We start from the raw sequence: 14,979 nt of genomic DNA, 5'->3' as shown, positions 1-14,979 counted from the left end.
TATTTTTATTAAAAACATATATTAATGATATTGTATCTAATTCAACAAAAAATATTTAATCAGTGCGTTTTGACAAGATATTTAAATAACTAAAAAATAAAGCTATGTATTGCAAATTTTGCTGTAACTTTAAGCTCCGAGGTATTGATTCAAAACATCAAAACTATGCTTAATTAATTTTTATGGTAATTTTGAATGTTAGAATTTTCACTCTTTCAAATTTTAATAAAATTGTAATAGAAGTAGTAATGAAACAATTCTTGGTGTTTGTTTCTTTATTTTTTCAACATCTTATAAATTATTTTCATCTTACATAGATTAAATGGACGGCATTTCACACAGCTTTAGTTATAACATTCACAACAATATAAACATTTCTTTAAATAAATTTATTAGTAATTTAACATAATTAAATTTATATATCTAAATAAATTGTTTACATTCACAGTGAATAAACTAAATATTTTACTAAAAGTGTCTGATTCATAATCATAATTTAAAAATTATAATTAGAATATTCAATCATCTTAATTAATATAATACTTATTGCATTATTAAAAGTTTTATCTACAAGTTTGTAGAAAAATAGTATTAATAATAAACATTTGTATATTATTTTACAGCAAAACATTAATAAATCAGATCAAACATAATTCTGAGATAATATAAAATCTTTAAGACTAACTGATATAGTCTTAGTCTAGTCTCCTTCAAAATAGTTTAAATTCATAGTCAATATCAATTTGTATCGATGCCTTTCTTAATAAATCGATATTTTCGATCTCCTGGTTATACTGACTTTAAAGAGAATCCCTGAATTTCGTTTATTTTTAATCTGATTGAATTCGTTTATTACTTATTCAATATCTAATTAAATGTCTGTATGATGGCTTGATTTTCTTTCTTGCATTCCATAACCAGAAGAAACTGATCCTTCTCTGGCTTGGAGTTCGTTCAGTCGCCTGTAACGAGTGCGCCGCGCCTCAACCAGGAACAATGTACCGGCTGGTAATAAAGCTATAGAACCTTCAAAGAAAAATTAAAAATGATAATACTTTGAAAAATTCATTCTCAAAGATATTACAAAATTACAAATCAATTAAAATAGATTTGATTCAATTATTAGAAAATATACGAATTAATATCTTGCGAATAATGTCGATAAGGTGGAGCAGGGCGTGGAAAAAAGATTCAACATCATTATCTCATGAGCAAGTAAAGTATGGTGTTTTTTATGATATAATTTTAAAGTGGAGTATTCAAGGGTAGTAACCAGCTTTCGCCTTAAAGATAAGGTGACCATATGTCGCGGTTTGACCGGAACTGTTCCGGATTTTCAACTTGTGTCCCGAGTTTTTCTAAAAGCATATTTATCCCGGATTTAGTTTTTTTGCCCCGGATTGTTCCGGGTTTTCGACAAATATAGGTCCAAATTGAATATTCGCCCTTACTTAATAAAATTAGGGGAAAGTTCCGTAATGTCGGACGCCACCAAGCACAGGACACTCTATTTAACACGTAGGTATTATTTAAGCGAGTATAAATCTTTTCATTTCAAAATACAAATGAAAGGGGCACTAGGGGCACACAGGTACAGGATCACGCACCAAGCCTCGCCTGTGACGCACACGGCCACGGCGAGAGCAACCCTTTCCTATTTCAGGCGCAAAATTACGGCGTCACCCAAATATCAATGGAAGTAATTCTAGCATATTTATGCATTTACATGTATCTCATTCATTTGTAATAATTGTAATTTCAAAAACAATGAGTATGATTATGGTATATTAAAACAAAAAATACCTACCAAAGCAAGATTTATGATTGTAGCAAGAGTAGATACAGATTTTTGATTTAAACCTAATAATTAAACTGCATAAATTGTAGCTATCATTTCGTAAAATCTTTTCATAATTAAAAATGAAATAACCCCCTGGCTTCTGTCCTTTATTATCCCGCCTATGAGTTAGAAAGGATTAGATGACAAATTACAAAAAAATAGCAAAAAAAACATATTTGAATTTTGATGAATTAGCTGTTTAGGTGCTTGTTTGGTATATATTATTTGTTGTGATGTAAGTAGTTGGTTTTTTTATAGTATAATTACTAAAAGTCTTGAATTGAACCTTCGTGCCCTATCCTATATATGCATTGGAGTAGAAAATTTTCAATAAAATTTTGAAATAGAAATTTCTCACCTGATATTAAATCTATTTGAGAAATTAGTTAATATGAATAGATTAAAATAGATATATATCATCTTCCAAATAAATAAGTTTTTGTTCAAGCTTTCTGAATCCTACGATACTGCTTAATTACTGATAATTTTAAAAAAATGTACCAAACTTATTAATATAAACGAACAATATCAATAATGGTGAATATATATTTTTTATTTAATGAAAATTTCATTTTCATTACGAATGTCGATTTAAAGACTACTAGACTACTTCTTTTAAAGACACTAGACTACTTCTTTTAGTAAGCTAAATATTAATAATGTCGCTATTCTTCTCATATGATAAGTCCTAATTATTATTAATAATATAGAGCATTATGGTTTACATTAATCATTCCTTTTTGTGCAAAATATCAACATACCCAAAACAGCCAAAGCATATGCCCAGCCCATATCGTTATGCTCCCAGTTGGGCATCCAGTCCCTGCCATCGCCGCGAATTCCAAAAATTATCACAGCTATTAAACCAGATATACCTGTGGATTAGAGAATATAATCATAAATAATATTTTGTTCAATCAATTTTTACCTAGGCTTATAAATAATTGCTAAGCAAGTCAAATTAATTAATGAAAAGAAAATGGTTATCGATTGTTCTTTGTGATATAAAAATTCCTAGTACTTCTAAAAACTGCAAAGGACCAATGAGTGTCATAATAATACTATAGGGTGGAGCGGGTTTTATAAGTCCGCAAGTTGAAAGTTCCACCACCGACATCTCAAATATCAGTAAAGTTAAGATTTTTTTAACGATAATATTTGAAAGTAGAGGGTAAAAGATGTTTAACCAGCCTTCGCCTCAATTCCTACGATGTTGCTATTAGGAAATAAACATCAATGTTTTAAAATCTATAACAAAAGCATTTTCTTTCGTTATTAGTTTTTGTGGTTGTTGAACTGAACTGTTGCTTAGTTTACGAAACCTGAATATATATTTTTTAAGAAATTGATTTATGAGTAATATTGTTAATTTTAAGTCAGATTCAACATTTTTTCATATAAATTCTATAAAAGCTAACACTTGAGCGGATTATAGAGGACCGATTTAACCTTTGGCAAAGGTGTTAAAAATAGCAAATAGAAAAGTAAGTTGAATGGACCTATGAAAGTTATATTCTGCATTGCTTGAATAATGCAGCTAATATTTGGTTAAATCCCTTTAAAATTGAAATAAGATATATATATATATATATATATATATATATATGTATATATATATACATATAAAGGACCTGTTGGGGTATGGGGTAGAAAGAACCAGGATACACATTTTTGAAAAGAAATATAAAAAACACATTTCTACAATGATGAATTAGGTGAGAGTATTACTGAACAAAGTTAGATTGGTCTTTGTTGCGTTGAAATTGGTTTGAGTCTCACAATATAATTGCTCAAAGTAAAATTGAACCTTTGTGTCCCGCTCTACCCTATAGTTTTGCTAACCACTTTTATTTTTTACTACTCAACAGACAAGAGCGACACAAATTGTAGCAATAGTGTATTTGATAATGAATGAAAGCATCCATTAACTTTTTTTAATGTAATAAAAATTATGGAATTGAGGCATATATCTCACCATATGTCTGTTACATAAGTATTCAATTTTGGTGTATGATTTGTTTGTAATTTAAAAGTAACACAGAAAAATTGATAGAGCTGGTAAGAGAATTTCTGCAGAATTTAACTTGTCCTTTATGATTTATAGGTATAGTATCATTATCATTATCAATATCGATCTGCATTCACAAATATTTTTAAATGATGAGAGTATAACTAACAATTTACTGCAAAGTTATAGGTCTCGTATGACACATAAGAAATAATATATTATATTAAATGTTTCCTGTTCTGCTATAAAAATGATTCAACTACATATTTTCTAAAATATGAAGTATGTATCCACTAAAATTGTGTTTCAATATACATTAGATATTATAATATAAATATATTCCTTTATAATAAGGCATATGTACTTTACCTAATAATAAATATGTAACTTGGGCTTTTTCTCAATTAAAATCATAAGATAGATATGGTGAGATGTATGCCGGCGAGGCAAATTCAATAAATGCGACATAAGGCAATGAATCACACTTGACCTTTAAATTGAGCTTCTCCAAAAGGGGTCTTATTAGTTCAATTATCGCGTTTGTCATCGTTAATCATGTTACGTTCAAGAGATGCTGGTTCATGTTTAATACAATTAACACGTTTTGTTATCTTTTTATTTGATGCGTATTACAATTAAAGAAATTATTTTACAGCCAAACACTACTATGACAAACGTTTGATACCTTTGAGCAATTATATTGTGTAAATCAAACCAATTATATCACAACAAATAACACGTATCAAACGAACAACTATCTGACTATGTTCAGTATTCTGTAACTCCCAACTAGTTCATCATTATAGAATTTTTTTTCCTGTTTTTAAAAAATGTGTAACTTCGTCCTCCTTACCTCATAGACTGGGTAAATTGGGACGGCCAGGGAGCAAACAGGTTCAATGTTTTATTTCAATTTTAATGAGATTTTACAAAATAATAGCTATATTATTCAACCAGTGCAAAATATAAATTTCATGAGTGAATTTTTTACAGAGATAACTCTGTAAATAATCTTGATCTGGTATTTTGTCAAAAATATTCATCAGCAGAGTCGGAATAACTATTTATTTAATTTATCTTTTGTAATAGTTTTATTTAACTCAATTTGCTTTCTTATTTGCTATTTTTTATTTTTTACACCTTTGCCAGGGTAAAAGTTCAGTCGGTCCTTTTTGCCCCACTTGTTGAATCTAACTTAAAATTTACTATGCATTTTATAAAACTCGTAAGGTCTCGTAAATTAAATCACAGTGCTTCGTTTAGTTTAAAAAAAACTAACAACGAAAGAAAATACTATACTTATGGACTATTCAAACATTTCCGTTTATCTCCCGATCGCAACATCGTAAGAATCAATGTGATGGCTGGTTATACATCTTTTACCCTCTACTTTCAAATATTGACGCCAAAAAATTCTTGACTTTACTGGATTTTGAGATATAGGTAGTGAACCTTTTTATCCGCGGACCTCTAAGCCTCGCTCTATCGCATTACTTTAAAGAACTTGTATATTAAATATTAACAGACAAATAGAGATTGCTAATAATGCAATGCTCAGTAGAAAAAAGGCTAGCTGTTCAACGGCTAGCTGATTGAAGACAAATCTGTGAGATGAGATTTTCTTATTCACAGATTCCATTTCAATCTATTATTAGTTGATGTGAAATGATACACATCAACTCTAATGCAGCCTTGTATTTAACTTTTTTATCTCAAGTAGGATAATCTTCTTAGTACACCTCGTACACTACGATGTACTGGAGTGATTCAATCATTACATTATTATTTTTCACAATATCAAATACATAACTAGTGTTAAATACCATTTTGCTTAAAATGTACGAACTTCCTGACAAGTATTATACATAAACAACTTAATCACTAAGAACTGAGAGCTATTTTTATAAAATATTCAACAGTTTATTTGAAAAATAACATTTTCGCTAAAAATAATCGATACGATTTAAAATTCATGTTTTTCAAACTTACTTATAATATCTATAATATGTAATTTTGCACATAATATCTTTTGAATTTTTAAAATCGATTCAAAATTGTGGGCTAAAACGTGTACGAAAATTTTTACATTTTTCTGATTATTACAAAGAAACGCTCGACCGTCTATCGCGTAAAACTGATAAAAGCTAGTCCTTATCGAGTTGCATCCAATGGATATAAATTTTTTGAAATCAGTTTAGCCATTTTTGAGATAATGTCTACGAAAGTTAAAAAATCTGCTCACGTACACACAAACACAATTTTGGGTTGATCACCGAATTTGGTTTCATTAGATTCAGAATGACTTCAAATGCCGAGAAAACATAAAACTAGCAAATCGAGTTTTTTGCGAAAACATTAACTTCTCTTTCGGGAGTTTAATAAATAAAGAAAAAGTTCAACACTCACAAATAAATTGAACGTTCACTTTTATATATTTTACATGAAAAGTTAGAATCAAAACTTGATCAAGCGGAGTTAGAATGAAGTAACATATTTCATATTCCAAAGAATTATATACATAAAATGAATTGCAAAGTTAAAACTGTTCATCTGAAGTGTGAGCTTGCAAAAATCAGTCCAGCCGTTTCGGAGATATGAAGGAAAGAGTGCAAAAAATGAAAATTGAGTTTTTGAGAGAACAGAGCATCCGATTTGAATGATTAAAAAAACAAATCAATTTTTAATTGTAAGAAGACGGAGTGATTAGTTTTTGACAAAGACATTCTAGCCGTTTCAGAGACAAGGAGCTAAAAATGAAAAAAGGCAGGTTTTTGAGACAACAAAGCTTCCGAATCAAATGATTCAAAATACATTTTACTTGTGAAGAAACGATTAGTTTAGGAAAGCAAAATTTTTTTTCCAAAATCTCAAATAATTTTTTTATTTCCAATTTTATTTTTTTTAAATATCAAAAATGATTCGAATTTTAATTTTAATTTCAGCTGAAAATCCAAAACTCTCTTACACACTTAAAATAAGTAAGTTTAACTTTACAATTCAGTTTATAAAATTTACTCTTTTTTAAATTCTTTTACTCTAACTCCGCTTGATCCAGTTTCATTTATTTATTTTTCAGGTAAACATATATAAACTTTGTCATCGAATTTATTAGCTTCTATATTTTGCCATTCAAATACCAATAATGAAAGTTACAGTATTTACAAAAATTTATTTGAAGTCATTTAATATTTCTCGAATATTTCATTACGGCACGGGAAGTTCCAGCAATTTGCCCTAACCCACGATGCTATACAGTGTATAGCATACACCACTAGTGATGATTTGTCTTCTTACGGTAAAAGCACTAAATTGATACATCGCTTATTTTTATAATAAGCAAGTTTGATAAAAACTGATTTTTTATTGCGCAAAAATTAGTTTGTAACAAATGTTATGCAAGAATGCAATAGATATTATATTTAAATCTATTTACATATGTCTCGATACTTTAACTGCAATTATTCTATTATTGCCTTTTTGGACATATTAATTCGAAATAAAACGTGTATTGTATTGTATCTCACAATCAGACCAAAGTATTCGACAAATGATCACAGATCACCAAAAATAAATTTAAGTAATGAGAGAAGTATTTAGTAAAAGGTCTCCACTGTATTGTTGGTGCACTTCTACTTAGCTATTTATTTAGCCAAAAATTTCATTATCTAGAATACCCTTATCATCATTTGGAAATGTGACATTAGTTTCATATTTTATGATCTTACTAAGTTGAAATAACTTTGCTCATTTAGTACCTGCTATAATTAGATCTGTTCCTACGGTCAGTAAAAGCAGCAAATATCTATCATGATGCCTGCTGCATATGCAAAACAAGGCAACTAACGCTACTGCGATTAGAAGCAATGTCATACATACTGTAAAGAAGAATTGAGTCGCTACAAAAAATCCGGGCAATAGGAAATCACCTGAAATATAAGAAATGAATTTGATTAAAAGTTAATTTAAACAATAAATATTATATTATTTTAGTTAAATAATTATAAAAAAATTTATCATTCGATTTCGGGAGCACTGATCAGCAGATTTAGATATTGAAAAAATATTTGATTCGTACTGACTGCTAGACGTACTGATTAGTTTTTGGGAAAGGCACAATTATCAGCATGTAGTCACTAGCCAGGGTCAAGTAGATAAGTAGAGAAGAAAACTGGTACACCAGTAGACAGGTAAACAGGTTTACAATGAGACACGTAAAAAAGTAACTAGGAATACAACTAAATTGGCGTGCAAGTACTCAGGTTGGAAGGTAGACAGGTACACAAGTAAACAGATGAACGGCTATTCAAATAAACAGGTAGACATGTAAACAGACAGATAGACAGGTGTAAAAGTAGGCAAGTAAATAAGTAAACAGAAATACAAGCTAAATAGTAAATAGGTCGTGAAGCAGACAGGTAGACACTAATGAACCGTTTCTGCCGCATAATAGACCAATATTAAGGTAAGGCTATAATATGAAGATTTTTTCGTACTAAATATTAACAAAATCATGTGGTTGCTGTGCAGTCAGGCGTATTTCTCAGGTTGTCATATACAAAACCTAACCTAGAAACCGCACAAATGTCAAAAAACGATGTTAGATAAGAGTGTGTTTCTGATACAGCTCCGTAACATACGAGTGAATGCAACGCCCGAATGCACAGCAAATACCTGACATTTTGACAGTATTCAGTATAATTCAGTAGCATAGTGTATGGAAGTTGGAGCGTAACCTGGCCTTGCCATAACATTGGTGAGGCAGAATCGGCCCATAAGACAGTTATTATTTATTACTCCGTTTATTAAAAGCATCAGAAAGTTCACGCAAGGCAGAATGCCACTTTACTCTAGTTTATTTTTGATAATGTGGTATTTATAAATTTTCTTATTATTAGGATTTAGAGTTAAGTGTTCTAAATTGCATTCGTGGATACGCTTTATCTACCAAAATAAATCTATTCTAATCTAAAATTTCGTTGTTAAATTGTTCAAATTAAATATACTCGTATATAGAGAAATATAACTCTTTCAGAACTCAAAATCTCATGTAATGATACTTTTCTTAAACTTTGAAGACTTCTCCGTTTTTGACCATTTATTGATAGTTTTTTATTAGAAAGCAACTAATTGGAAGCCTTTTAGTTTCAAATAGTGATGATATATCTTTACACATTGCAATAATGTCGGGTAGGATTATTTTCTATGATCTAACTAAGTTTTCAAATAAAAATCAGTACAGCTTTATATCACGTTGTCCGAATTGCGGATTTCAACCTGAAGCTCTTTGGTTATAAAGCCGGATGCTCTACGAAATATTTATAGTATATCTAAATAGCTATTTTAAATTAAATTTTGTTATAAATCTTGAAACTTTACCTATTATGTAAAATTCTTCTTCGAAGACCCACCAACATCCTGTAAACCTAGTGTCGTACCAATGATGTATATCTTCAAAGTCTTTAAAGCAAACCTCCCATAAACCTGCAGAAAATAAATGCTCAAATGAATGAAATAATATAGTATTAACAGCTCTAAAAACTACACACCTGTAATATGAGAGCAGTAACATTGCACGTTCGTATTGTAATACTATTGAAAAATGTCACAAGTAAATTGAGAAAAAATATTTATTCATAATACATATTGCAAAAATAGTGTATACATGATGAATAAATCAATTGTAAAAAACGAGATATTTGTAATGAACATAATTACTGTGTACATTGATGATAGTATCATTATGTTTGATATACTAATATGAAAAATATATGTATATAGGTAATATATTCCAAATGTAAACTGTAAAATCTAAACTGCATATCAGAGAATAAAAGTAAACTAAATAAGATAAATTAGGTAAAATTCCATAAAATTGTTCCATGTGTCAAAACTTATCAAAAAATCAAATATTATTTTAACAACACACAATAAGATAACTTATTTTGCATTGTTTATCTAATCGTAAGTTTTGAATTATCTCTGATTATTTATACACAGGCACAATGGAATTATTCATTAGGATAATTATAAATTTCTTTAACTATTCATATAAATTATTCCGCTTATTTATAAAATAATATTTGAAGATCATTAATTTAAAGAAAAATGAAATATAAAAATGTGTCATATACAGGGTGTCCCATAACTCAATGTGAAAACGAAACAGGGTGAAAGGATTGATTGTAACTATCGTGAATTTAAAAAAAAAAAAAACCATTGGAAATTACGAGCTTTTAAGTACAGCTCAGAGTAGAACTTTGATCGAACTGTGATAATTTTTCAGTGTTTAATTTTAATTATTTTTGTTCATTTAAACTTTGCAACCGTAATCATGAATTACATTTCTCGGACTACAGTAAAAAATAATGACAACATTGTCACACGATTTCTTGAATAAAAACTATTTGTTAAACAATGAAATTAAAATATTCAAACTGGTCAAATTTGAAAGCTCGTTTTTTTTAATGTACTAAAGTTCCAGTAAAAGTGGGCGCATTTAATCAGGATTGTCAAGATATGGTGCAATTTTTTAGTAGCATACTAAAAAAAAAAACAAGTAAGGCAGTGGTTTCAAACCTATTCGTACCGCGCTCTCCCATTCTTTAAAAATAAGGCTGCGCCTCCCTTAAATATTCTAACAATCTAATTTCGTAAAATAGTCAACTGATATAATGTATTTGTCAGGCTACAAATTAATATAACATATTATGAAAAAATAATTTAGGCTTGCAACGAATAGTGTATTCGACAAAATGACGAATACCGAATATTCGGCATGCTTCAGAGACCGAATACCGAATATTCGGCACGTTTTTAGCTCCTAAACTCGTTCGTATTAATGTATTTGCATAGTAATTACTATTCAAAGTTGTTATATTACTAACGCACTTCATGTTTATTCAGATTTTATGCCTAAGTTTGCAACGACTATTCAGTTACTCTTTGTTATTTGGAATATTTGGCATGATTTATACTATTCGGCCGAATACCGAATACTTGAGTACTATATGTGATAGAGAAATAAATGAAATAAACATAAAATTATTTCTTATATATTATTATAGAGTTAAAATATAGTTTGTATTTTTTCGAAAAAGAGCCTATATTTGATCTTTTTTTAGAAATGCTTATATGTAATATAATAAATGGCATTATTAAATATATTTACAACACATTTTTTTAACTGTTGGATTATAACAAACATATATACATTTAACAATTACGTATCCTTTGTATATTCAGAGGCGGGTTGTATTCATGTCATTTTTAATCTCACAATAACGAAATCATTTCTTCATATCATATTATGTAATCTAAATACTTCCAAATGCAAATTCATCGCAAGCTCTTTATCGCATAAAAGTAGGCTTGCAACGACTAGTATATTCGGCAAAATGCCGAATACCAAATATTCGGCATGCTCTAAAGACCGAATACCGAATATTCGGCTACTATTCGGTAGGTTTTTGGCGCCTAAACTCGTTTGTATTAATATAATTCGGTTACTCTTCATTATTTGGAATATTTGGTACCATTTATACTATTCGGCCGAATGCCGAATACTTGAATACTAAATGTGATAGGAAAATAAATGGTAAAATCATGAAAAAAGCGATTCTTTACATTTATATAAATGTAATTCTAATTATTTCTTTCCTAAACATTTTATATTTTCTTTTATAAACTCATTATTTCTTAGATATTAGGAAGGCTGATCATTATAAAATAAATAAAAAACTGGTCAAAAATATTGTATGTATATTTTGCGATAAGGAGTCGATAATAGCTCTTTGTTTGGAAACGCTTAGATTGAAAATAATAAATGATTTTATTGTATAGATACAACACATGCGTGTAACCATTGAATGATTTATCGTAATTAACATAAACATGTAACAATAAATTTTCTTTTGAATTTTCAGGAAAGAGCACTTCACGTGTTCATTTATAATCTCACAATCGATAAAGTTTAAATTATATATATACACAATAACGAAAACATTTCTTCATACTATATCATGTAAAGTAAACACTTCCAAATTCAGATCCATCGGGAGCACTCTGAGCTCTTTATCGGATAAAACACCAACACTACTGTCGCTGAGCGGCGGCGGCGCCTTAGATTTTAACTATTCGGTATTCGGTCAAATATTAAAAAATACGCCGAACATGCCGAATGCCGAATAGTTGCCGAATATTCAATACAAGCCTACATAAAAGATAAAACACACACACAATATTTTCGCCGAGCTTCTTTGATTTTCACTATTCGATATTCGGCCGAATATTAAAAAAGGTGCCGAATATTCGGTGCAAGCCTAAAATATATACATAAATAATAATTATTTATAGATTCATTTTATCATTTCAACGTTTTGGTTTATTTTTTGGAAACAGCTGTACGACCCACTTGTAACATCCTCGCGTCCCCTGAAAAATCGCGCCCCACAGGTTGGAAACCATGAAAGGAATAAAAATTTGATAACCCCATATTTTCACCGCACACGTTATAATATGCTTATTAGGACATTTTAATGCTACAAAATTTATAATAATTAACTTCCCGTAGGGTAAGTTATAGTAAACGCAAAAAAATGGAAAATGAAAATTTTTATATTTTAGAGGTTTTAGAGGTTTCTGAACAGTTTGGCATACCTAAGAAAAAAATGGATGTATGTGTGTGTGTGTGCATGTGTTTTAGTGGGTGTGTGCGGATAGAAATTTTCGTCAAAGATTTCGAGAACACGGTTCAATTGATTCCAATTATTCACAAAACATCCCATTGCTGTTGATAAGGAGAGTGCTGATTAGTTTTTGGCATAATTAGGTCTAGCCGTTTCGAAGATACGGGGCAAAAAGAACCAGAAACGGTAACTCAGTTTTTAAGAGCACGGAGCGTCCGATTAGAATAATTCAAAAAACATTTTACTTGTATTGACAAGATGAAGTATTTATCAAATTTTCATGAAGGCAGGTCTAGCGGTTTAGGAGATCTGGTAAAAAAAGTAAAAAAAAAAGTCATTTGGCGGTCAAAAATGATCATTAGACATATGCACATCAAATTATTACATATTTTATAGAGATATTAACAATAACTATAAATTTTGTTTATATTCCTATGGGTTCCGTAGCAATTTTTTCCGTTAGACGGCGACGCGGCGCTTACGCGCTTTGACATTTCGTGTCTATGCAGTTAAAGCAGTACGATTGCTTTAAAAAAAAGTTCAGAATTTCCAAAATATGTCAAAATAAAGAAATAAATTTTTCAAAAAAAAATTTTTATTTTAAAAAAGTAAATTTTTGTCAAATTTATAGTTTCTCAAAAATCTAATTTTTTCGAAGTAAATTTTTTTCAAAAATAATCTTTTTAAAAAAATAATAATTTTTGGTTAACGGAAGTTCCAGCAATTTGCCTTAAAGCACGATGGCATGCACCCCACTAATTTTATATATGATAAACAGTCATATTAATTATTATTAATTGGTAATATGTGTACAATATTGCTGAAGAATATAAAAATATTGAATATTATGTTTAATATAAAAAATGTAAACAAACGCGCGTACGAGCCCACACCTTTTACCTGCAACACAACACAACAAAACCAACACATGGACACGCTCACCAACGGTGACTCACGGTAACACTAACTCACCTATCTTCTGAAATTTCGGATTTCTTATTTTTTTATCAGCCTGCAACCAGTATGGTGATACGAAAGCTATTAGCACAAATAGAAAACCCACTGCCGTGAAACCCACTGCAAATTTTCCAGTTTTTGTCTTTGGCATTTTATAAAGAAAGCGAAACTATTTTATTTTAACACTATTATTTTGATCGTTCGTAACCGTGCCACGGTGCAGACAGGACTGAAGTCGGCCGGGCGTTGTCACGGAATAGTGCATGAAACACGACTACATTTTTCGATCATTCGATGTAAAACATCTCTAACCGAGATGATTTAAAATTTAATGTAAATTTCTACGCGCAAATACATTACAATGATATAACATATTAAAATAATATTAATAAATATGTAACTGGTGGTGCATGCCATCGTGTTATAAGGAAAACTGTAAACTGTCTACCGTAATTTCAAATTTTTAAAAGTCTCAACAATTTTAGAAAATTTGAAAATAAGGGAAGAACTTAGAACAGTCTAACGGTTAAACATTATAAATCTTTTTGGCATTTCATAGAAAAATTAGAAGCATGTCTGTGCTTGTATGTGTATGTATGTGTATGTATGTGTATATTATGTATGTGTATATATGTATGTTTTGAATAATTCAAAAACATTTTACTTGTATTGACAAAATGAGAAAAATTGCATTTTTGGGAAGACAGGTTTAGCTGTCGGGGATCCTATAAAAAAAGTAACTAATGGCTTATGCATCGTGCCTTAAGGCAAATTGCTGGAACTTTTCGTACTGTAACGAAATGTTCGAAGAATATTAAACGTTTTCAAATAGTTTATTATAAAAAAATACTGTAACATTGCCTTATACTTATAAGTTACTTATAATTCTTATACTTATAAGAATTATATAAACTGAATTGAAAAGTTAAAATTATTTATTTAAACTTTAAATAAATAATTTTAACTTTTCAATACTTTAAATTTTAAAGTATATAAGTGAGCTTTAGAACTTTAGCGAGAATTAAAATTAAAATCTGAATTATGTTCGATATACAAAAAATTTTTTTTAAAACAAATGTTTCGTCAACACAAGCAGAAAGTTTTTTTAATTATTCAAATCGGATGCTTAGTCCTCTCAAAAACTGTAATTTGTTGTACATTTAGCTTCGTATCTTCGAAACCTCTGCACCTACCTATGCCAAAAACTTACCACCACTTCCCCGAGAGCATTACGAATTGAATGTTTTTTAGATCATTTAAACCGGATCGTATGCTCCGTTCTCTCAAAATCTCGATTTATTTTTTCTGCAATCTTTGCTCTGTATCTCCGTAATGGCTGGGCCTGCCTTTGATAAAAACTAATTAAAATCAGCACATCTCCCTATCCTATCGATAGGGAATCGAATGTTTTTTGAACCATTCAAATCGGTTGAAAATGCGGACATACAAACACACACACGAACACATTCATTTTTTCTCAGGTATGGCAA

The 14,979-nt window shown here is 29.6% G+C and overlaps 1 protein-coding gene across 1 annotated transcript; it reads right to left on the bottom strand.

The window, feature by feature from the left end:
• Positions 1–755: 755 nt before the first annotated feature.
• LOC113370698 lies at positions 756–13,640 on the bottom strand. The gene is made up of 5 exons (XM_026611393.1): positions 13,505–13,640; positions 9,225–9,329; positions 7,604–7,774; positions 2,602–2,715; positions 756–1,026 (listed from the first exon to the last, which is right to left on the bottom strand). Exons 1-5 carry the CDS (start codon positions 13,638–13,640, stop codon positions 872–874), a joined length of 681 nt encoding a protein of 226 aa, XP_026467178.1. The 3' UTR covers positions 756–871.
• Positions 13,641–14,979: the final 1,339 nt, after the last annotated feature.

This window comes from Ctenocephalides felis, unplaced genomic scaffold, assembly GCF_003426905.1.
Source record: "Ctenocephalides felis isolate EL2017-DRISC unplaced genomic scaffold, ASM342690v1 CF-g0.4_SCAFFOLD_01492, whole genome shotgun sequence".
Taxonomy (NCBI): Eukaryota; Metazoa; Arthropoda; class Insecta; order Siphonaptera; family Pulicidae; genus Ctenocephalides; species Ctenocephalides felis.
The sequence above is the reverse complement of the archived record's forward strand: the minus strand, read 5'-3'. Positions and strand labels throughout refer to the sequence as shown.

Bases quoted from the DNA above. Each gene is read 5' to 3' on its own strand.
- LOC113370698 (XM_026611393.1), bottom strand. From the start codon at position 13,640: ATGCCAAAGACAAAAACTGGAAAATTTGCAGTGGGTTTCACGGCAGTG. The intron at 9,330-13,504 runs GTGAGTTAGTGT...TATTTTCTGCAG, and splicing joins TCCGAAATTTCAGAAGATAG to GTTTATGGGAGGTTTGCTTT. The intron at 1,027-2,601 runs GTATGTTGATAT...TTTTCTTTGAAG, and splicing joins ATATGCTTTGGCTGTTTTGG to GTTCTATAGCTTTATTACCA.